Raw genomic sequence first — 23,969 nt, 5'->3', positions numbered from 1 at the left:
AGGAATTCAGCTCCTGATGAACTCATAGCTTCAAATAATGTTAAAGAAAAGGTGTCAAAGGAAACTGAAAACACACCACCATCCCATTATAAAACTGGTCTTCAAGAAAATGAAAATAAAGTGGAAAGAGTTACATGCTCCCAGAAAAAAGAAGCACCAGTAAATCCCATCCTCAAGTGGCTGTCCTATAAGCAAACGGACTTTGCTCAGAGATATTCAGGTCCACAAAAATTACAGACAATTCTACTAGCTACCAGTTTTGGGTGGTTTTGTTTTCCAAAAGTTAATAATGTATGGAATTACACTAATTGGAACAAATGCATCAGCACAAAAATCAAAAATATGCTCTATGCAAATGCAGGAATTCATATGGTGTCTGCTTTGCTATGGCACAGGGAAGGCTTTAACATGTGTTTAGTTCCTGAAAAGTGCAAGCACTTTTTTCTAGATGCTGGCTTTCTTGCAGATTTTGAGATGGATGCTGAAGCAAATGCCATCCTGTATATAGCAGTTATCTCATCTTCTAGTATTGACAATTAGGATTGCAACACCAACTCTTGATGGAGTGAGGAGACAGGAAAAGAAAAAAAGAAATAAAAGAAAATGACAGCAACTCATAATTGCCTGTGCTGGGGAAGAGTAGCTGCAACTCACTCATTGCCCAAAAATGGTGCAGGTACCACTGACTTGCCTATTGCTTTCAGCAGATTGGAAATAGGCCATGTAGCAGTGTTTTGGTTGATTTGTTGGTTCATATAAGGTTGTGAAAACAGCTGAAGTTGTCCAGCTACAATACAGCAGCCCTGCCAAGAGCTGCTGCTATGAGGGTAGCAGTGAAAGATGGGGAAGATGTAGAAATAGCTCTGATTGATAGGAAAGATCCATGAGGTGAGAGCAACCTTAATTCTGCTGATGTGTCAGTAGGGCAGGCAGCCCCCGGATGGTCAATGAGTTTCCATTGCCTCTCCAGTTTCTGCATGGTGAAGGGCAACACAGAGGACAAGCTAGCGCTAAGTACAGACAAATGCTCACAGCTCAGAATACCTGCATGTACATAGCTGTTCTGGATTTTCAAAGAATCAAGCTGTCTGTGGTGTTCTGAGCACATTAGCAGATAGGCAGCAAGCGTTCTCATATCTACGTTTCGAAGAGGGGAAAAAAATTTAGTGGTTTAAGTCTTTCACTGATCCAGCTATTTATTGTGATGTCTCTTTGGGAAATCGTGGTCTAGAGAGTTGTATCCTGGCTAACACTTCCAAGATACATATTCCATCCCCCTAGCCCTCCTGAAAACAAGTTTTCCCCTCTTAAGGATAAGAGAACAACAGCAAAATGAAAATTAGAAATTGAAATACAAATAGTTTTCCTTTGATTTTTTTTCAGGCTATAGTAATACCATTATTAAGATCCTGATTTTAACAAATAAGTGCTTGTAAGCCCCAAATAAAAACTAAACACAAGAAATATTTTCTCCAAATATTTGTGGTTTGTTAAAGCCAATTAAAGAAAACATTCAACCATTTTGACTTAGCTTATATCCCTCTCCCCTGAGGCACAGCTTGCAGACAGAAGAGGAATTGTTCCAAATACTCATCAATCCCCAGAAGGCAAGGCCCAGCCATATAATTAGACATCAAGCTAAAGGCTTATTCCCTGTTCCTTTCTATTTACAACATCTTTTACATAAATCCTTGGGTCCTTACTTAACTTAGATTGAAAAGAAAATGCTTGACATTTTGCCCAGGTAACTACTGTGCAACACCAAATTAGGGCTTCAGGCTGCGACAGGCATATACAGCTGTCACATCCATAAATACTAATAAAGGCTATTACTTGAAACAGAGATAGGAAAACACCTTCCAGCATAAGCCCAAAACCATAGATCACCGAGTTCTCTCCACCTCATTGAGAACTTTTGTCTAAATATAGCTGAACAACCACCTCTGATGTGCTAACTGAATTTTAGGGAAGGAATAGTAAAGAATAAGAAAATCCCGAAGAGAACTGCTAAAGGCTGTTCTAAATAAAGAACATGAGTGCTTCCTAAAGCCATCGTTATTAAACTGCCATGCTCCCAAGGTGGGGGAGGAACAAACAGACAAACAGAAACCAAACAAACCCCACACACATTATGTTCGTTCTTCCATAGTCATGAACACTCATAGAAGCTCCCCTCACCACTCATGTCATTTTGCACCCACAGGATGCAAGAGAGCTCATTTCTTGGTAATAGGCAAGAGCTCAGCTCTCTCGAGATCCTTGAGCTAGAAACTAAACTGCCCACCATTCCCATAAACTGCCAGGATTTGCCTTCCCTTTTAATGCCAGCTGCCTGCCAGCCTGGGATAGGAGCAAAGACTAAATATTGCAAAGCAGGGCATGAGTGACCTGAGCAAAGTATGAGATATCAGGGGATTCTGACACAGACGTACTCCAGATATATCATTTAATCTATCGTCTACCTCAGTTTTCCTGCCTGGAAAAATGAAAAACCAACAGGATCTATCAATTGCCTACTTTGTAGGTCATATATTTGCAAAGCCCTCAGGGAGATGAAAAGCATTATATATTATATATGCATACATGTTAACGCTGATTAATTTTCTCTGCACAAACATATCCCTTTTTCTTCTTCATTGCCCCTCCTCTCATTATATCAGCAGTCTCATCTGGAGGAGGACCAGGAACTGCTGACAACTGAAGTATTTTCTGCAGTTCTTTTGAGATTCAGAAATGCAACCACTCAACACAGCCCTGCGTTCAGCTGACTGTTTCCTTAATAGCTTTGCGCTTTCATGTGTTTCCTCATTTTCTGTTACATGAATTAAAAGCAATCTGATTTCCAAGTTAATTTGAAATGATGCAGGATCCATTAGTTGAGGGTATCATTTGCAAAATAACACCAAGGAACAACTTTCACTCACTATACTTTCAGGTATACTCTCAGCAAACAAAAGAAATGTTAGTGATGTGAATGAAATCAGCAGGATTTGACCCCAAAAGCATATCAGTATATAGCAGAGCACAGAGATCCAGTCTAACTGCATGAGAAGCTTGTAATAAATACAACAGCTCCCACACAGCCTGAGTTTTACACCAACAAGCAGCCCTTCTGTGATAGTGCTTATACAAATGATGATCAGAATATGCATAGGGCTTTGCAAAAGAACACCTGTAAGCATTTTTCTTAGGATTTTCGGATCCATGTTTTCTGGGGAATACAATTTAAACATTTTGTGGGATAAAACTATTGTTTCAGTTAGCACAAATTAATCCAGAATGAAACTGAAGACTTGTGCTTTTTCAACAGCTCCACAACAGCAGCTCCCACTAGAGATAACAGATGCTGACCTTCTGCACTCAAGGACAGAATTAGGCTTTCTCACTTGCAGCATCCTGGAATTACCTTTTATACTCATAGCTGGAACAAACTGCACCAGCGCAGATTGCCCAAAGAGGTTGTGGAGTTTCTCTCCTTTGAGATATTCAAAAGCTGTCTGTAGATAGTCCTGGGCAACTGGCTGTAGGTGGCCCTGTTTGAGCAAAGGGTTTGGACCAGATGACCTCCAGAGGTCCTTTCCAACCTCAACCATCCTGTGATTCTGTGAAACAGGCAAGGTCTGGTGCATCTTGGATGAACACCCTCTTACTGCCACCTCAGCCTCTGGTCTGGGTTCCGTGGAGATGTCAGAATTAAGGACACCAAGCTGTCCTTGAGTAAATGCAATCAGAAGCATCCAGACTGCTGAAGTGATAACTGTTAGCAACTGAAAGCTGAGAGAAATCCCAGGGCAGAGGTTGAGGGATGGAGGAGAAGTGGCTGGCTTTTCTTCATCCTCTTCAACAACTGCAAATCCTGCCCTCTTAGATGGGCATGCAGTCAATAGCTTACAGGCAGGAGGTCATGCGCGTATTTTCACATCTGATGCCAACACCCTTTTAAGACAGCAAGTCACCTTTGTTTGTACTGACTACCTAATGTAGTGGGAAAGCTGAGCAATACCACAATAAAAATGTGACAGATTAACTTTTCGGCTGCTTTCCTTAAGGTAAAGACATTAAACAATGTAAGTTGATAATACTACTAAAAAAGAGAGTCTTGGAGGTCTATCTTCAAAAACAACAGCTAATCTCTGTATTGAGCTGTTTCAGGCACAGCAAAAAAACCTGCTCTCAACCAACTATAAAATGTCTCATGCTATCACACCAAAACTGAAAGGCGGAGAGTACACTGACTAGCAATATAATGTTTGAAGTATTGTAAAAGAAAAGAAGCAATTGTGCCTGCTTTTACAAAATGGGATGGTGGTCTCATTAGAAAGGAATTCAATTACAATAGTTACCTCGGCATGTAAAGGACTCGCTCTGCCACCACAAATCCCACCCTGAAGAAGAGGTTGCTGGCTGGGATGAATGGGAAAACCAGGAACAACAAGCCAACCAAAACTTCTTTGTGTTCCAGTTTCTGCAATAACACAAAATTAAACAAATATCAACTAAACAAATCCAACTTAATTCACCACTAACTTTCCCCTTTCCTTTTGAGTTTCTTATATATGAAAAAGGCAACTTAGATTAATATTTGATATGCTTTGCATTTAAAATAAATTATTTCAAGATGCTATTCTTCTATATATACACACTGTTTGTGCTTCTCATATGTCCAGAAAGTGCACAAACACTAACCACAGTGTGTATTACTATCCTTGGTATCTTTTCCAAGGTCAGCTCTATTGTATGCAACTCTCTTGAGATGGCATAAGTAACACTTAAAATATAACCCATGATCTTTAAGACCCCTTCCAACCCTAACCATTCTATGATTCTAAAATGGGTAATACATAAGTTTGGAATAGTGTGTATGTATACATTAGCATGTCTACCACACTCTGGCTGTATGTAAACACACAAATGCGTATTGCACACACAGACTGCTGTGTTCAATCCTGAATGTTTATTAACTGAGAAAAAGCTGTTCAATCAGTCACATTTTGTGTAAAGAAAACTAGCCCCAAATGGCATATAAACGCAGTCATTTTAACCCTTTGGAGACAATATCTAAACTTGAAATGATACTTTTGCACACAAGGCCTCCATACTCATACAGAGTTGGAAATTTGAAACATGCTAGATGCTAAAATTAACATCTTTCACTTGAGCTCAGTTAATGCCCTTCACTTGAGCTCACTTTAATGTTGGCTTGCTCTTTGAGGAGAAATTGAATTGCCACATGCACTTCAAATCAACTGTGATCTTTATGGCCAACACAAGCCTCTCAGGATGCCATTAGGAGCAGCCGCTGTTGCAGCCATAGGAGACCCAAGCCTCCTCGGGAATGTTAACTTAGCTCCACCCCAAGAGGGTGAATAAGCTCATGCTTTCTGTCAGTGATACCAAAGAATGTCATCAGGCTAACAGAAGTGTAGCACTGGGTCTGTTAAATCACCCAGGCAGCCATCTGCACCTTCCTGCCCTGCTATACCACTGCCTCATGAACTGCTGCAGCACCCTTTGGCAACCATTGAGAGAAGCTTTGTCACGCTTAGAAACATGCAACATTTATGGTTGCAGCATTTCTAATTGTTGTGGGCAATTTCTCAACTTTGGAGAGCATATTGACTTCTCTTTACTGAAGGGAAACATTAAACAAGATATTTGAGTAAAGGAATGAAGCCCGATCAGTGATGTGGAAGCAGTAGAACCTGTCTTGCTTTTGTGTAGCTACAGGCACCAGTTACCACTGGCCTAGTCAGTGGCTGAAATTCAGAAGTCCCTGTATTAAAATATATCTATCCACTCTGTGGGAAAAACATTTCCTGTGGGTACCAAATGCAAGGGTACAGGTCAGGAGGCGCTGATGTTGCTTTCAAGGAGCTAAACTGCAGGATCACAAAAAAACTGCATTGACTTCCCCTGGCTCAATGAGGAAACGTGAAGCAGTGAGAGGAGAAGAATTTATGTCTCTAGACTTCTTTATCAATACCTGCTTTATAGAGCACCACGTTTACCTGCTTCTATTATCCATTCTTTCAGTGTCTTGGAATGAGAGCTACTACTGCCTTCTTGCAGTCACACCACTGCCTAAAATACATTATTCCCAGAGCTGAAGCTGACACCAATCCATAAAACTGATGAGCATAGATGACTGGTAATGGTCAATTTGGCTTTTAATTACAATAGAAAATTGAATGGGAAAAAGGAAAGAGGATTAAAAATGATTACTCAAGTCTGAATTAAAATTATCAGTCCTAGCTAAACTCCAACTTCCCTGACACCCAGTTCTGGACATGTACTCCATTTCTTTCCTGCTATTTGACACTCTCTTCCCACCTTGTCTGGCCCAATTATGGTGCCCATTTGCTGTCACTACTCCAAATCCAGGGGTTTAACAACAAAGAAGGTATGTTGGACCAAAAGGAGTGCACTGCTACTGCATAAAATGTTCTCCGTTCCTAAGATATGTTCTTGATTTCAAATGAACCAGCTATAAAGTATTTCTCCAGTTGTTGTTCATTAAGCCAGTAATTGGGAAAGGAACCTCTGGTTAGCATCTCTAGGAAGGACACAGTGTTATTCAAAGCTGCAGCACTGCAGATAAGCAAACGAAACTGAATTCTGGAGAAAGATAAATAAACCTGTACATGAAATGGGAAAGAAGAAAATGTAGGAATTATCTCAGCTGAAGGAGAAAACGGTATTGCATGCCCTTTCTCTCTCCACAAGTCACATTCCAATGCCACTGGGGGCTGCCAGCTCAGTCCCTCAGGCAGGGCTCAGAGACAGGAGCTCAGCACTCCCAAACCAGCAGCACAGAGCAGCAGAGCCCTCCTTAGTGCTACTTATTTCTGAAACAAGAAACATCTGGCAGTACCCTTTTAAAAGCATTCAGTTCAGGCCGAGGCATTTGTGAAGAGATGGTTCTTGAGAGCCAGGCTTTACCTGATTTTGTTGCTTGCAAGCCAACAAGTCAAACTGCTGAGCTCATGCTGCGGTCACTCCAGAATTCAGTTTGAGTTTCTCTCCTCTACCAAGCCATTAACTTTCCCGAAATTTGTACAGCCATTTCATGTATTTGACACCTTGGCTCTGTGGCTGGGTCCTGCCCAGGAGGAGAGGCTGGGAAGAGCCCCTGGGCAGGAAGCCCTGCCCACAGTTTGGAATTTATACAGAAATAAAAAATCATCCTATTCTCAGCTAGATCTTATTTCTCATTTCCATAAATAGTTTCTACTGACTGATTAGATAATGAGCAAAACCCAGCCGTTGCCCTGATGGAAGAACTGAACTTTCTTCTGTCCCAGCCTTGTGAGGGCTGGTGGCACAGCAGAGCTATCCATCCCTGCCTTCCCAGCAAGGGCTAACATCCGCTCATCTAGGCAGCTCAGAGAAAACACAAAAAAGGACAGAAATGCAACCATGAGATGTTGAAAGGATTCTGTGTATCGCAGGTGATAACTGTAGACAGCTAAAAGCTAACAGCACAAGTCTCGTAAGACACCATATTTTCCTTTATCATTCTTCCCCTATCAAAATTTACTTAGTAGATTCACCTTTTAATCTCCCTTCCCCTGGGGGGACTGATAGATTTACAAATGAGTAGACAAGCACAACAGAATGGCGAAAGAATGTTGGAGACTGGTATTCTAGGGCTGCTGGAACAGAGGGCAGCAGGATCTTCCATCCAACACAAGCCATAGATGTCCTCCATGTGTTGTTTAGAGAAAAAAAAACAACAACCGAACATGTAGCTTGTTACATATTTAAGGGAATAAAACAAAAAACCCACAAGCAAACAAACAAAAAAATATTGGGACCATTCATTTGGTTTAACTACTCTGGTCATAGGAGCTCACTTAAGAGACAGCTGAGCTAAAGACAGCCTGAAACAATAGTCAAAGCTTTTAAAGAGTAGTAGGCAATTTTACTTGTCTTCCCTTTTCCTTAAAATAAGAAGAGCTAGTATAGAAGCTATAGATTACTTCATTCCTTTTACAGAGACACATCTCCTTCCTTCTTAAAGACAGTGCTTTCTTTTGGAAAGTTTGCCTTCCTATCTGTCACAGAATTCTCTGGGGGTAAAAAAAGCCCACTTTTGATTTAACCTAGGAATGATTCCTTTTGTTAAAGACAAGCCAACATCTACCTCTAATTACAATTAGGCCTTCACTACATTGTTACAAAAACAAACAAAACCCAAGAAACCAAGCCAAAAAACAGCAAAGAACTTTTTTAACCTGCTGCTTCTCATAGACATGAAGAACTAAAGAGCACCACTTTTTCTCCCAAAGGCAAGACAAGAAAATTGTCACACTATCTCAAACAAAATAGGAAAGAATCCATTCAAGGCCAAAATCAACCGAAAAAACAATAAATCTCAAAAATTACTTCCTTGGCAACTTGGGGAAAAAAGAAGAAAATCTTGAGTTTACAACTGAAAGGGAACTTCCTTTATTACATACAAGACATATTTCTGTGTTACAAATAAACATTTGCTGACTACAGTTAGATTATTTGCTGACTATTGTTAGATCACGTCTTCTACAAGCCAAAGCCTACAAAGTAGAAGTGCAGGAGGTATGCAGATTACGTTGACATACCTATCATAAACTGTGGACTTGCATAAGCCCACTGTAAATTTGCTGTGTTTCCCCTTGAGGAAACATTGTCTGAGGTGCCAGATCCATTAAGTCTTGCACATGTTAACATCCCCTGGCACCTCCAAAGGCTGAGGCATTGGAAAATTGAGCTGTGAGGAGAACCCCCCTGTCAGCTGGACAAAGTGTCACCTTGGAGGAGACAGCAGCTGGGCAAACAAGTCCAAGCAAATCCTGTTCTACCTTGGAATGCTTCTGAAGGTGTTTATACGTGCCTTCCTGTTCGATGGGAAGGTGGCAATCAAATGGGTTCAATTTCTTCCTCTTAATAGTTTATACTGAGAATGAGGCAGGTGTTACCTCTCCACCATTTAGAACCAAGAGCTCCATGCAATAAAGACTTCCTTCCTACCAAAAGGATAAATCACCCTCTGCCAGTGAGCTCTGGATGGTCCACTGCAGGCAGTGAGGTATTATGCTTGGAACATCTGACTGCGAGCACGGAAAAGCTGGTATCCAGGAAAGTTGGTAGTGCGTGACTGTATAAAAGCAATGATTGCTATTACACGTTTTTAAATGCTTGCAGACCTAGGAGGTAAGTGCATTATCCATCAAAAGAGACACAGAAATGCAAACAAACTACATGACTGACTGTAGACCACAGACAGAGGATTACATTTTTTCAATTTATTCCTAACATCCATTTGTGCAAACTGATAGCGCAAACTACACACAAACTTTATTCATGTACGATGACTGGTATAGTTGTACCAGTCCATTGTGAAGCCACAAGCAGCTCAGCAACATGACTTCTCATCTGCCTGCACCAAATCACTGGCAGCATCTCACCTGGCAAGAGGTCAGGATCTGCAAGCATGTGCTCTTGCAGTTTCCACATATATGGTACCAAAGATAAAAGGGACATTTCAAGTTCACACTGCATTCTTGCACAAGGTGATAAAAAGCAAACTTAAGCTAATTGGGAGCCAACCCTTGGGCTTCATTCCTTCACAGCTGACGTGAAGCTTGCAGAAGCAAGCAGTGGGTGTTCCCAAGACCTGCCTTACTGATGCAGGCCCAAATGAGTCATGGCAAAGCTGTACCATGCTCCATGTACCATCAACATGGTCTTCAGGTCACCATCAGAAATCAGGATGGGACAAGTACATCATTATGTTCTGTGGCCAAACAGAAGGGCACTGTGGACCTGTGGCTGTTTCTCTCTGCTGCCTGTGCCACCACTTCCCATGTACCAAACATCAGGTGTCAACAGATGGTCTGAAAAACTCAGACATTTGGTAAGGGAAAGGTAACTTCCCAGCTTCAAACCTGGCTCAGACACTAGGCTTAATCAGCCTGCTCCTACAAAAAAGCCACAAATTCTGTAATCACTTCAATTTATCAGGAGTTTTATTCTTCCATCTCATAAAAAAACAGGCATCTTCAGTAGCGCCAGCTGCTTGAATGCCAGTCTTAGCAACTTACTGTCTTCCTAAAATAGCTCCATTCTCCTTGGTGATCATCTAAGTCTTGACAAAACCACCCAGTTACTACTGACTAGAATTAAGCAAATGCTGTATTTCACAGACAGCCATTGGGATTTCCAAGAGTATTTTGACCATCACTACTAACTGCTTATTAATTACGTGACATGTTGATCCTATTTGAAGCTTTCAGCAACACAGAAACTACTTCCCCGTTCACCAGCAGCAGCACCTATTCAGGAACTGGTGTACAGGCAAACATACACCAGTCAGAAAGCAAATCAAAACCCTTGAAAGTATCATTGACTTACTGACCCAGGCTTATCTGAAGAGAAATCCTTGGCACCCTAATCTCAGACCACTTTAACGAGATTGTTCATTTTCCATTTTCAGAAGGAAGCAAGTACTGGTTTGTACCAGCAGACAAAACAGCCTACTTTTACAAATGCTGAAAGTGCCTAAAGCTTTAGTTACATCACTGAGAACTGGGGATGCTCAACAGCTCTGGAATTCAGGCTTTCAATTACAGAATAAAAGCAGAAAGCAGTCCTTTCCCAATCTCATAACCCATAGCAAGGCACAGAAGTACATTCTACTGATACTTCAGGTTTTATTTTAGTATCTTAAAGTAAAATTTTGACAACTACTGCTTTCTTTTCCCCTGTAGTCCCCAGCTATCCACCCATTCAGTTGTGTAAGGTCTTTCCTACTCAGGTTTCCAAAATTCCCTGAAGATATAAACTCATTTTTCCAATTCCTAATCTCCGCAACCTCTAATACCACTTGACAAACCGATCTGAGCAGGATGCAGGAGCACGTACATCTTTGCAAGAGAAGTGGAACATTCCAAAAGGAAACAGGAAAGTCAGTAAATTGCTCCAGGAATTAGAATAATGCTTTTGACCTTATGGTTGTTTTTTGCTCTTCCCTTTCATTCTGTGACAGCAGGTGGCTTCACTACATGGTGGAGGGGAAAAGAAGGAAAAAAAACCCGTGAAATTTAAACACATGCTCACTGCTTCCACTGCGTAAAAGCATGATGTCTGGAAAAGCAACTCTGTTCACAGTGAGCTTGCTTTTAAGAGGTAATGAATAACAAGAGGACCCTAACAAAAATTACACAATAGCTTGGCACGCAAACATTTAAGACCAAATAGCCACAATAAATATCATTATCACCCCCAGCTATAAATTTCCTAGTTCTCTATTCCACCTACCCTCTCCTATTATGCCTACTATTCTGCCACTCAAAAAACCTTTCAGGCCTCAGTGGGTCTTGAAATATTAACTCAAGCCAGAAGAAAATGGTAGAAACAAAAAGAGTATCTTTGGCAACATAGCAATTCAGTGTTAATATGCTGATAATGGCAGAACTACCTGCACCTTTGAAAATGACCTACCTAGGGTGATAAAACTCCTGCAGGAGAGAGCCCATTTAGCAAGATCTTTACAGTGAGCCAAATCAGAACTACTTCAGCTATTGTATTTACTCAGAGTACCACACTCCAAACCTGGTATTTCAAACATCTACCAGGAAAAAAACATAAACCTGATGCAAAAGGTATTTTGACAGCTCTTTCGCTTTTTTAATTCAGAACAGCAATGGCATACAGACTGAGGAAGGTTCCTTCTTCCACTTGAGTGTCAGCTGGCACAACAAACGCCTTGGGAAAGTTTTCCTGTTTCTCCCAGCCCCACCAGGAATCCACACCTGATCTGCTTGCGGCACTCAGCAGAGCAGAAGCATGTCCAGTGGGACACACAGGGCACGCACAAGGGGTTCCTCCCCCTTCCTCCAGCTTCCACTAAACAGAGTCGTTCTGGCTTATTACTCTCTCCCCGCAGCAAATATTAACAACAGAAGCAGCACAGAAAAACCTCGCTGCTAAGGATTAAGAGCATCAGTCCTGACCTTCTCTGTATGTGGAAGGAATTCAAGTGAGCCCTCAGGAAAATGAAAGCAGGATTTATTTTAAATGGACCTTTTATGAAAATGACTGTGGTTTCCAGCTCGTCTGATAGACTCTGTCAATAAATAGCCTTATTCACCTTGCCATGCCTTTGAAGCAGGTATTGTTCTAGAAGTATTGTGGCATATGAATCTTGCTAGACATACTTTCTAACTATGTACGACTGTAGAATATTACAAAAGGCAATTGTTCCCCAGAAAGGTCTGTAAGCTGTGATTTATTAATGAAATGCCAAACCTGGGAAACGAGGCAAAGGTCTCAGGAGTGCAGGGTAAAGTAAATAGCATGACAGAATACACATAATGAGTTCTAGTAAAAACAACAGAAACATGCACACAAAGAGAAGATGCAAATGCACTTCTCTCCTTGATGGTATTAAACATTGTCAACTAAGAAATATAGTCTGCGCGTGACTGAGGAATATGCTTAGATGATATTCATACATACAACCCGCCACTTAAATGGCAATATGGTGCCAATTACAGCACAAATTAAAGTCATAATACTTTGCTATAATATGCCTTCTTTTGGCTAAGAAGTACTATGCACAGAAATGTAAAGAAGCAGCATTACCTTAAAATTAGACCTGAAGTAAAAAACAACCAACAGTAGCATATGAAAGATCAGGATAATAATATACATCTCAGTCATATTGTAATGAATATAAACCAAAAAACATCACAACATTGTGTATCACATGTAGCCACATCAAAAAACAGCAAAACATATTCTTTAAAAAGGTATATCCTAGAGGACACTACAGCTATTTTTTTTACTAATGTGAAATGCAAGTAGCACTCCCTCCTCAGACACAGCAAACTGCTGCATGTCATTATGTACTACTGCTGAGAAGTAGAAGGTGCCATGAACCACCATAAGGTACCTCCATGTGCTGGTCATGAGTATAAATGTAATACAAGGACCAAGCAGCATGAAGCACAATACATTCACCCCCAAGACTGGTCAGGTACCAAAGCTACTGTTTCAAACTGGTTTTTCAGATCCCTTTGCTCTGGATTACCCCATCACACACATGTGTTTTCCCACTATCAGCCCTCCACAGATCAGGTAACATATAGAAAGTGGAATTTGAGCCATCATGTGCTCTGTACATATCTTCACAGCTACAACTACAAGACAAGCTGCATTTTAATCACACTACTGATTACGCAGCTTCCTAGAAAGGCCACTCAGAGTGGCGTTTTAAACATCTAAAGGGTCTTCCTTTCATGCTTATTGAATTATTCTGAATACCAAAGAAATAACTGTTGTCCTGACAATACACCAAGAATTGTTGTCCTCTCTCTACTTCACGAGGTGCTTGCCATTTCTTCTAGCATAGGAAGGCAGCACTATGTGCCCCTGGGTACACTAGTGGCCATTTGAAGCATCAGACATTATTTCTCTGGCCTTGTAACTGGTGTGCTTGGCAACCAGGAAAAGTGCTTCATCCATTTCACTGGTATCTTTGTAATCTTCCTAGTCCCAAAGCTGGAAGACAGACCACATCCATGCCTTGCAGTTGAGGCTGTCTTTGAAAATGAACAATGTACAAATCTCATTCTCTTTTCCCAACTATCATTATTTCTCTGGGATGCAGGTATTTGCAATAGCATCCCCAGCCTTTGCCACATACCCTGCATGCTACTTGAAGCCCAACCAGACAGGGAGGGGAAGTTCATTGCAAACAGCTGAACAGAACCTGAGGATTTCAGGACCCTCTGGTGACTCCTGGCACCTTGGCTAGAACATCTTAAGAGAGGCAATTTGCAGAGCATGCCTGACATCTGTGCAGTAAAAAAAAATCAAGTATCAAAATTTCCAGGAGCTGCTTAATAATTCCTGCCACCAGGAAACGATGTCACTATGGAAAAGTCTTGGCCACAGATAACAGCAAGGTCCCTTAGTCCAACAGTGGGAGATACAAGGAGCAGGCCTTCTCTTTACCCCTGTCAGGCATTCTGAAAATGGAAATTGTCATGTGTGGTATGGATGGCTACAGCAAGAGATAAGCAAGGCTGTGCACCTAAACACTGCAGAGTAACAAGTCCTTCCTGAGGAGCGGCTCATGGAGAGCTCTTTAGCCAATAAGCAAAGGGAAATAGCACTACGCAGACAAAACAACCCAGCGGATGAAAGTTATATACAAGAAATACACAGAGCAATTTTTCAATGACTTTCTCATTAAGAAAGGAGGACAACAGTGACAGTGCATGAGGATGATGAGAAGGGAGGCTTCTCTCTCCAAACAATAACAAACTGAAAAGCTCTCTTACAGAATCATAGAACGGTTTGAGCTCAAAAGGACCTTAAGAACATCTAGTTCCAACCCCCCTGCCATGGACAGGGACACCTCATCCTAGACGGTGAAACCCAAGGCTTTGTCCTGGCCTTGAACACTGCCAGGGATGGTGCATTTACCACTTCTTTGGGCAACCCTAACCCTAACCCTTACCACCCTCACAGTAAAGAAATTCTTCCTTATGTCTAACCCGAATCTCCTTTGTTTTAGTTTAAACCTATCATCCCTTGTCCTATCACTACAGTCCCATATGAATAGCCCCTCACCAGCATCCCTATAGGCCCCCTTCAGATACTGGAAGGCTGCTATGAGGTCTCCACGCAGCCTTCTCTTCTCCAGGCTGAACAGCCCCAACTTTTTTAGCCTGTCTTCATACAGGAGCATGAACACCTCCATCTAGTAACACACATATTCCAAGTGAAGTACTTACGGGTAGAAATCTTATACTGTTTCTTCTCCTTCTGAGGTATAACAACATTCTCAAAATGAAACAGAACAAGACAGCTTCTTGCCTTAGATGTCCTTTATCAGCACTACACATACCTAACAACAGGGTTATTACCCTAATCACAAACGTCAACAACAAATTAGCCCTGTTTAAAATTCAAAGGCAACAAAGGCAGAAATCCAATACATGCATTCTCTTAATTACATTCCATGTAATATATTCTGCACGTCTCCTGTGAGCTTGTTTAGATGCACACGCATTGCCTCTTACCACTAAAAATCAGTTCTTGTGTACAATGCACAAATGTATTCACTCCTGCCAAAATAATTTCTAGCATTTCCATTCTCTGTACCACAGAAAGGAAAGTGTCAGTGCCACTGAGAACAAATATAAGTTTTTTTCCTCTCTTAGCCCTGTGTACCTGCACACTCAAATGAAACAAACTGCATGACTGTTCATTCTAAAACCATTCCTTAGAAAATCGCAAGTTGCTGCTTCCAGGTTAGACTTTGCAATGAAAAATGAGGAAGAAAAAAAAAAGGCTGCTAGGACAGTTCTGTGTGTTTGCTTCAGAAAGAATGCAGAATATCTTACTTTATGCAATGTGAAAAATCAACTGATGTCTCTCATGCTGCCTACAACCTACAAAATAATGAGAAATAGCCTGTCTGGGGCTTGACAGAACAATGGTTCTTCTTGGAGGGAGCAGTAATATATGAAAGGCTGTTGCATTTGGAAAGAAGCTTTCTTGAGAGCTTAATACAATTGTGCCTGCAGTTCATGTGACCTGAACTTTCCCTTACTCACTGTGGAAGATATTCCCAAAAATGTCCAAAGCCAAACGGAATAATGCATTTCCAGGAAACGTGTCACTTTCTACTGTTTGCTTTCCTCAACAATCCACACTACTCAGCACAATCACCTTCATACCACTTATGGCAGTACCACCATAGTAATAAGAATCATTAAACATGAAACAGAATACAGGTTCCGAAATTTAGAATATCCCGAAAAGCAGAATATTTCAGTTATCTCTAATCATACCTAGGGCTGGGGGAAGCATGTTGACCCTGAGGAACTGTTACCACTTCCATGTTTACAGTGGGATTGCAGGGAAGAAGAGCAGAGAATGATTACAGCATTTTGTCAAGAATAGGTGATGGTTAAATACTACAGAATCCAGGCACTTAATGCACTAAGTGTCTTGAAATATTTTGTTTTGCAGTTTGACAGAAGACGAATACATCAGTTACCCAAAGGAATCCTTCTGGGTTATCGTTTCACCCAAAATAAAATAATATCAAATGTCTTTGCATAATCCTGAAAGATTTTTTTCCCCAGCAAACCAACAACATTCATCTCACTGACAGCAACCGAAACTTCAAAGAATATGGGATAAGATTTTTCAGAAATGTTCAGTACTGTGCTAATGAGAATTTTATCATTAACTTCCATGGGAACAGGATTAGGTCTAATACAAACACTTCTGAATATCTCTAGCAGTGAGTAATAAAAGCAGGAGGAATACAAGATAGTGTACAACCTGCAGGTAGAACTAGGGAATATCTAAAAGGCTATTTTCCCATATTTCCCATAGAGCATATGTCAATGTATAATCTAAATTAATGACTCTGCAGTCTCAAACCATTTGGTTCATTTTCTGTCTCTTATCAGGAGCAGAGGGAAGACTGCTAGGGTAAAATGAAGTGCATACATGACGTGAACATTTTAGCATAACTTGTGAGACCTCACCTGGAGTGTTGTGTGCAGTTCTGGTGCCCTCAACATAAAAAGGACATGGAACTGTTAGAACAAGTCGAGAGGAGGGCCATGAGGATGATCAGGGGACTGGAGCACCTCCCATATGAAGACAGGCTGAGAAAGTTGGGGCTGTTCAGCCTGGAGAAGAGAAGGCTGCATGGAGACCTCATAGCAGCCTTCCAGTATCTGAAGGGGGCCTATAGGGATGCTGGTGAGGGGCTATTCATATGGGACTGTAGTGATAGGACAAGGGGTAATGGGTTGAAACTTAAACAGCAGAGGTTTAGATTGGATATAAGGAAGAAATTCTTTACTGTTAGGGTGGTGAGGCACTGGAATGGGTTGCCCAGGGAGGTTGTGAATGCTCCATCCCTGGCGGAGTTCAAGACCAGGCTGGATGAAGCCTTGGGTGACATGGTTTAGTGTGAGGTGTCCCTGCCCATAGCAGGGGGGTTGGAACTAGATGATCGTAAGGTCCTTTCCAACCCTAACTATTCTATGATTCTAAGTATTAAAAACCTAACACTCCCCTACATGCTTTTCAAAGATATATGCATTTAAGGAAGAAAAACTTTTGTGCTATTTCAATAATAATTACCAGCACTTTCCTTCCAACACAGTTGAAGGAGGAATAGCTTGTAATTACCTATGATCCACAAAAAAAACATTCCATGTAAGTGCATGTCTGATCTCTGACAAGTCTAGTACAACCTCACTGTCATATCTACAATATGATTAATGTTAGATCTGAAATGTTGAATTGCAAAGCACAGCTTACCAGCTATATTATTTATGCTAAATAACAACTTCCAGATCATTTCAGTTTCCCACATTCCATTACTCCACTAATGAGAAATCTTCTCATCAAGATGTATCCAACATTTAGCTTTCAGAAGCACAGCAAAGGTATGAATACAGTAATTGATTTCATTTTCAAATGGCTCTGCAGATGACAGTTCCCAGTCCTGTTTGAAGCAAGTGACAAAGAGCCTAATGACTATGGCAGAGGCAGAGATACTTAACTTCAGTGGGTTTGGATCCATAACGGTAATGGAATGCAGGACTCTAGGACAAGTTTTGCCCTCAAATCACACCAATTAGAGACTGAGACATTCAACTAGGGGGACATTTTCATCTTTGAAGCTTGCCTACGTGATATTGGACCAGTCCAACGCATTTGAGAGGAAAGCTTGTGCTTACTATTTCATATGAAGGTTAAGAAACAGAATATTTTAAACAAAACATTCTATTTCATGACTTTTTGGTGTTACCTTGAATGCAGCTATGCAATGTAGGCTGAGTAAGGTCATCACCAGTACCAAGAACACGGTAGCTAAGTTCCTTGCATCCCAGATTGACTCGATCAAAGGGATGCTGCCGACCTGCCAGTCGTAGCACAGGGTGATGGGTGCCAGCAGAAGCCACGCATTGAAGGCCAGAAGGTAGGAGTAAGTCAGAAGCCTGCAAAAGAATATAGGTAATGTAATATATGGAATAACTGCCAACACATGAAATATTTTCCTTTGGTCATTACCATATACTATGGAAAAGGGGAAAAAAAAATCCCAACAACCAAACAAGCTAAAAAACCTCTAAACACACAGTACTTCTCTATCAACAAAGAGATGCTAACATAGGTGAGGGGCACTTCAACAGGTCACTTAAAGAAATAACATAAGATCAATAATATTTACATGGTTTCTGTGCACTAACCTTTAGAAAACTAACAGATCTTTATCTTCCATGAATGTTAGATTTTTTTTAACTGATTTTCTCCCTGCTTCAATGATAAATGAATAACAGGGCAGATACATATATTGACCTGTTAAACCACTTCACTGCATCATTCTTGCAATACAAAACATCCCTCTAGCTAGGTTTGACTTACAATTTTGGAGTTTTTCTATGTGCATAATATTCAGCAATTAAAGTCAAGACCTCTCTGTCTTTGTATTCCAGTGCAGAGAGAAAATACAGACGAAAGGAGGCACAAGGCGATTCTTGGCTGATCCAATCACCACTTAGTAGGGCCTGAGATGTGCCACAGAAATGATGGACAAATAGGGAGCCTTTCAAATTGTTGTAATCTTCATCAATTAATATTCTTAATAGAGAGGAAATTAATGGGGAATAGAAATGAGGAACATACTGCCCTCTGGGAAGTATGCAGGGCTTTCAGAAGACTGAACGAGAACAGCATGTGTGCGACTGGGCTAAAGAAAGCAAGAAACAAAAGAAAACTAGGAACAAAAAAAAAATCAAATCAAAACATCCCCTCACCCCTCCACCTTTTTGCTGCTTGGAATCTACGTGCCCACAAGCGCTTCTGCCTCACACCACATATAAAGCAGATTAAATACTTTTGTATGCAATAGGCTGAAGATTATTTCAGCAACTGTGAAGTCAAACAAGCGAAGTTATGGCAGCCTTAGAACAGACAAACCCTTCCTTGGTTTGCAAATGGAAAAAGCCACATCGTACACAGCAGCAATGACAGCAAATACTCAAGAAATTAAATTATATTCTATCCTGCATAAGATTTCTTCCATCTGAGACTGCTTTGACCATTGTTTTCACAGCCAGTTGCCATGATACCTTAGCAGGTTTATTAAAATGATAACAATGAGACATCAACCCATGTACGCAGAGGATTGTTTCACTTGCCACTTACAAACATGCTTGTTTGGGGTCAAAATGCAGCTCCTTTCACTTATTAATATTCTATTTATGGCAGAAGGGGGAAGACACTGAAACTAAATGTGACTCCAAGCAGGCAGGAAGTTCCTAGATGAATGTTGGCCCAAGACACAGGGATGAAACAGGCCTACATTTTTCTGAAAACAGTTTGAAATAACCATAAACTGTTAGGATATCAGTTTCTCTTCTCATCCAAACCCCCAAACGTCTCCAGCAGCACAGTGACCCAAAAGCAGGGGGGCTTACACAGCTGGAATAACATTTCATTGTAAACAGCGGACAAGGCACATTCTCATTTCCCAGCAAATCTTTCTAAGCTCCCAGTTCTGATGGAAAATTGAATACTTCAACATTTTTTCATCTATTTGATCCATTTCTCTTCCATCCCCCATTTTCATCCCTTTCCCCATCCCAAGGTAGTAAACAAGGGGAAAAGAGAAAATCCATCTTCTAAGAGAGGTAGCGACTAAAAAGCCAGTTTGCATATGAGAAAGCATCCCTCAAAAACATAATCTGATTTTACTCAAACTTTTCTTACAGTTTTGATTATTCAGTATTTCTCAAGAAACAAATATGCCTTTTCTAATAATAAAGCCCATATTTTCTGGCCTGCATTACAGAGGAACAGAGCAATGCAAAATCTGATGGAGCTCAATCACACCAAGGTGCTCACTCCTTGATGTTACATGTAGCCTGGCCCCACCTCTGCTTGGCCACAATAAAAAAAGACTTCTGTATCAGCCTCATTACAACATTGACTCAGAAAAGGTTGCCAGCATTTATTTACAGCTACTTATTTAAAAGCCAAGCTGAGAACGCTTTCTAAAAGAAAAAGCATGTCCATTTATGTCAGTCTGTGTCATGGCATACGATGTTGTTACAAGAGTGAGTATTAGACAGGATTTTCACAAGTATTGGGATAGTTTTGCTCTTGATGTCTTAAGAGAGCCCAGTTTTTGGAGGGAGTGTCCTTTTATGTCCTGGCATATTAACATTCTCAGTAAGCATCACAATATGCATGGAAGTCTGTATGCAAACCACAACACACACCAGAAATCCTCCCCTGCTTACTCAAACTGGGATGCTGGGTAGGACGGAATGAGACATTTGGGATCTTTGCAAACTGCAGCACTGCAGTTAAAAACAGTCTAGTTGATTTTCTGCATCTTCATTGATAAGGCAGGAGCTGCTAAATCATTATGCAGCACAGAATAACTAAACCCAGTTTGTTTCCATAACAAATTGAGTCAGTTTAACAAATTTTAAAAGGAACTAGCCAGATTAGTGTCTGTTAAATGTATTTCTGGTGGAAAGTTGGGACAAACTGCTGTTGAAGATGAGAAGACACTCTCCAGGACACACATTCATCAGGAGAAGTCTGTAAACAAGTCTCCCTTTCCATGTGCTTGTGGGGTTTCCATCTTCCTTGGGAGCCATGCGCACAACTTGCTCCCAGAGGCAGGTCTCAGATGAGATGGGCAATTGCTCTGTTCCATCACAGCAATAACTGGTCTCTTAAACACATTCTGTCACCAGCACTGAACTACATTAAAGCCTGTGACGGTCGTTAACCATCTATGTAAGGTCAACTGGTTGGCCCAGACACTCTGCTGGAGAGCCCTTTGGCCATGTGTCTCATTTTCAAGCCTGAACACCCTCATTGAACATGCATGTGCCATCAGCAGGCAGAGAAGCAAGATGCAGGGAAGGTGCTGCCTGATTTTAGAAGGTGTTTGCAAGCTGCAAAAAAGTCTTGAGCAAGCTCTGATCCAAGCAAAAGTTTGGATATGCTTTCAGTATTGGTAACCTATCCTTGAATATGGATGGCTGTAAAAAATAAAGCACAAACTTTCGCTATTCTAGACACTAGGAACAGAAAAATAACAGGAAGCTAATAATAGTTACTGTCAATTCAGTGCTGCTTTTTACTTACAGCTCTCGAAAGCACATGTTATTCCTCTACATCCGTGTAGCTCTCATATCACAAGGCTAACCAGGGTTAAAGCTGAATGCAGAAGAAACTTTAGAAGAACCCTCTCACCAAAGTTGACACCCCAAGGAAATAATCTGCAGATTTTGAAGACTCAGAGATTCCTGGAATCATTCCAGGAACTAATTGCATTTCAGCAGCCTACCTGCAAATGGCAACAAAAGTATTTTCTTTTAATTAGTTGACTAAGTGAATTACATTTTAAATTAATGATCCTCCCTATACTGCTGTTCACATCTGCTGAAATTCCAAGGGAGAAAAATCCTGTAACATCTCCCAGGCTATCAGTTAATCCCAGACAAGTCAGAGTATCACTGCTGAGGTGACTGGAAGAATCTGCCTCTTAACTGGCAATCAGATTTTCCCTAGACATTTGCATTACAGCAGAGTCATTCTTTTTCATTTGCAAACTGAACACGGAAATGGAAGTTTCAGTGGGTATCAAGTGTTTCTTTTCACTTTGCAGTATCTCTGGCATGTTCGGGAAAACACAACTCCTCCTGTAGGTAGCAGGTGTTGTCATGGCAATTCAGTTTGTTTAGTTTTGCATTTTTTAGTTTAAATGTACTGTGTGTTCTTTGTTTGAGATAAATGTGAGATGACTCATATATAGAACCTGTCGCAGAAAACAACTATCTGAACTGATTGCTTCTGCTGCAAAAATGAAAGTAAAGGATACTATTTAAAAGCCATAAACAATACAACAGAAAAATACTGGAGGGATTGCCTGTTACCCTTTGCTGTAATAGAGACTAATGAGCTTGGAAAAGCCTCAGTCTCAGCTCTGCCAAAGTCAGGCCATCAGAGCACATGAGGACTAGCTAAAATAAATACAACATTTATAGATGTTTATAAGGAGTTTCATTTACTTTCTGATGTTGCAGAATTTTAAGCTTTTCCCCACCCCCAGCTCTCAGGGACTGATTAGATTTCTTCCTAAAACTATGCCACACAAGTGACCACAAGACCCAGATCATGCCCCACTGAAGCTGCATGGAAAAGTAGGGGCCAGTGACCCTATTCTTTCTAGGTGCATGCAGTGATGCAGCTTACCACCTACCCAGTTCTGAGACAACCCATTGCATACCCAACCAACAACCTTTCCACTAAAAACCCAACAGGGTATCCACCTGCAAGTGAAAGATTTTCCTGCACTGGGAATTCTAGTCAGATAAAGGCAAAATATTCTCCTGGGAAAAAAAAAAAAAAACAAAATGGACCAATCTAGCAGACAGGGAATAACAGTTCACTTAACTGGTATTTAGGAAAAGATGAGGGTGTATGAAAAAGGGGGGACATCTGAGACAGAAGCAGGAAGGCAGGCATTGCCATTTCTGAAGTCATAGACCTTGTTAATGCTCCTCTGTGAAGACAGCCTGCACACTGCAAAGACTCATGGAAGTTTCAGTTCACTGTAAGGGTGAGAAGAGCTCCTTTATTAGGGAAAAGAGCTTCTCACTTGCATTAAGAGCTGAAGTGGTGTCAGCTTAAGGCTCTCTTCATCCTCTACAAAGCCCTAAAACCAATTGTGTTTGATGAGCCTCTTCACAATAATGTCCTCCTAGGACAAATGTGGCTACAGTTATAAGCTGGTGGTGGTGTTCCAGGATATTGTCTTAAAACTGTGTATATTTGTGCTTCCCCTGGGGAACTGTCAGTCCAGTCATACCTTCCCACATGAGTTTGTTTTCCTGCTCTGTATATTGTCAGTCTAAACATTTCCTTTTCATAGCCTTAGAATTAAAATAACACTGTCTATCCAGCACATTCAGTGACAGTGGAGTAAGACTACACAAACAAGCAACAGACAGACATATTCAGATTTAACATCCAAATGCAAGTATCAGCTAGGTAGAAAATACTTGTAACTGGGAAAAGTGCCTCTGTTTTCCTTTTCATCAAAACTTTTGCATCTAGAGGAAAAGAGCTGCCAGTCAGCAGAGGATAGGAGTTGGAAAGACAAAGGTATGAATAAACAGACAGCTATAGCTTGATAAATAGCAAGGTAACTCCTGTGGAAGGTGGGTTGTGTGCACCAGGAGCACAGGGAGAAGGCAGACTATGTTGTCCTCTGTAGCTTCAGAAACTGGAGAGCTTTGATCTGATGAACAGTTTGCTCTCAGTTGTTTCAACTATGTGGCTAAGAATCAGAGAAATATTAAATTCTTGAAGAGTTAAGACTTTCAAAGAGCCTGTGAATTTCCAGTGAAACCCAAGCCTGCTTTCAGAGCCTGAATGCTGGAAAACCTGGGACTGATCTTGTACTGTTTTCCCTCCACAACCCCATGTGTGCTGTGGGTGAGAGCGTGCCTTGTGATCAAAAGCAATCCTCAGTTCATCGCCAACAGCAGCATCTCTTGAAGCCACTCAGTCAAAACCCCCAGCCACAGGTGACAACTGCTTCAGAAGAGGCACACCGAGGTGGCAGGGGGTGGAGGGTCCTCTGGACAGCTGCTGAGACACTGGTGGCTGATCCTCAGGAAATTGAAATGCAGACCTCATAAACCTGCTGTGATAACAATTCTGGAAGTGGTCCATTGTACCCCAGAGCATTACAGGAGCCAAAGGGATGGCCTGGGCACACTGCTTTGCCTCAGAGGCTGGCCATGGTCTATCCCTCCTGTCTGAAAGTGCTTTGAAAAGCAAATGCATTGTCCATAGGCAGTAACAGCCTCTGCTTTGGCTGCAGCCCCTCCACTTTTGGCAAAAGAGGCTTGTTTTGT

The 23,969-nt window shown here is 41.2% G+C and overlaps 1 protein-coding gene across 1 annotated transcript in view; it reads right to left on the bottom strand.

Annotated features, from left to right (window-relative positions):
- The window catches only part of TMTC1 (transmembrane O-mannosyltransferase targeting cadherins 1), a 145,526-nt gene that overhangs the window by 57,654 nt on the left and 63,903 nt on the right, over positions 1-23,969 (bottom strand). The window contains exons 6-7 of the mRNA XM_034063247.1: positions 17,831-18,020; positions 4,344-4,465 (exon numbers count right to left, since the gene is read on the bottom strand). Of these exons, the coding sequence (XP_033919138.1) occupies positions 4,344-4,465; positions 17,831-18,020 (312 nt within the window). The remainder of the gene's footprint in view (positions 1-4,343; positions 4,466-17,830; positions 18,021-23,969) is intronic.

The sequence above is a fragment of the Melopsittacus undulatus genome, chromosome 5 (assembly GCF_012275295.1).
Source record: "Melopsittacus undulatus isolate bMelUnd1 chromosome 5, bMelUnd1.mat.Z, whole genome shotgun sequence".
Classification (NCBI taxonomy): Eukaryota; Metazoa; Chordata; class Aves; order Psittaciformes; family Psittaculidae; genus Melopsittacus; species Melopsittacus undulatus.
The sequence above is the reverse complement of the archived record's forward strand: the minus strand, read 5'-3'. Positions and strand labels throughout refer to the sequence as shown.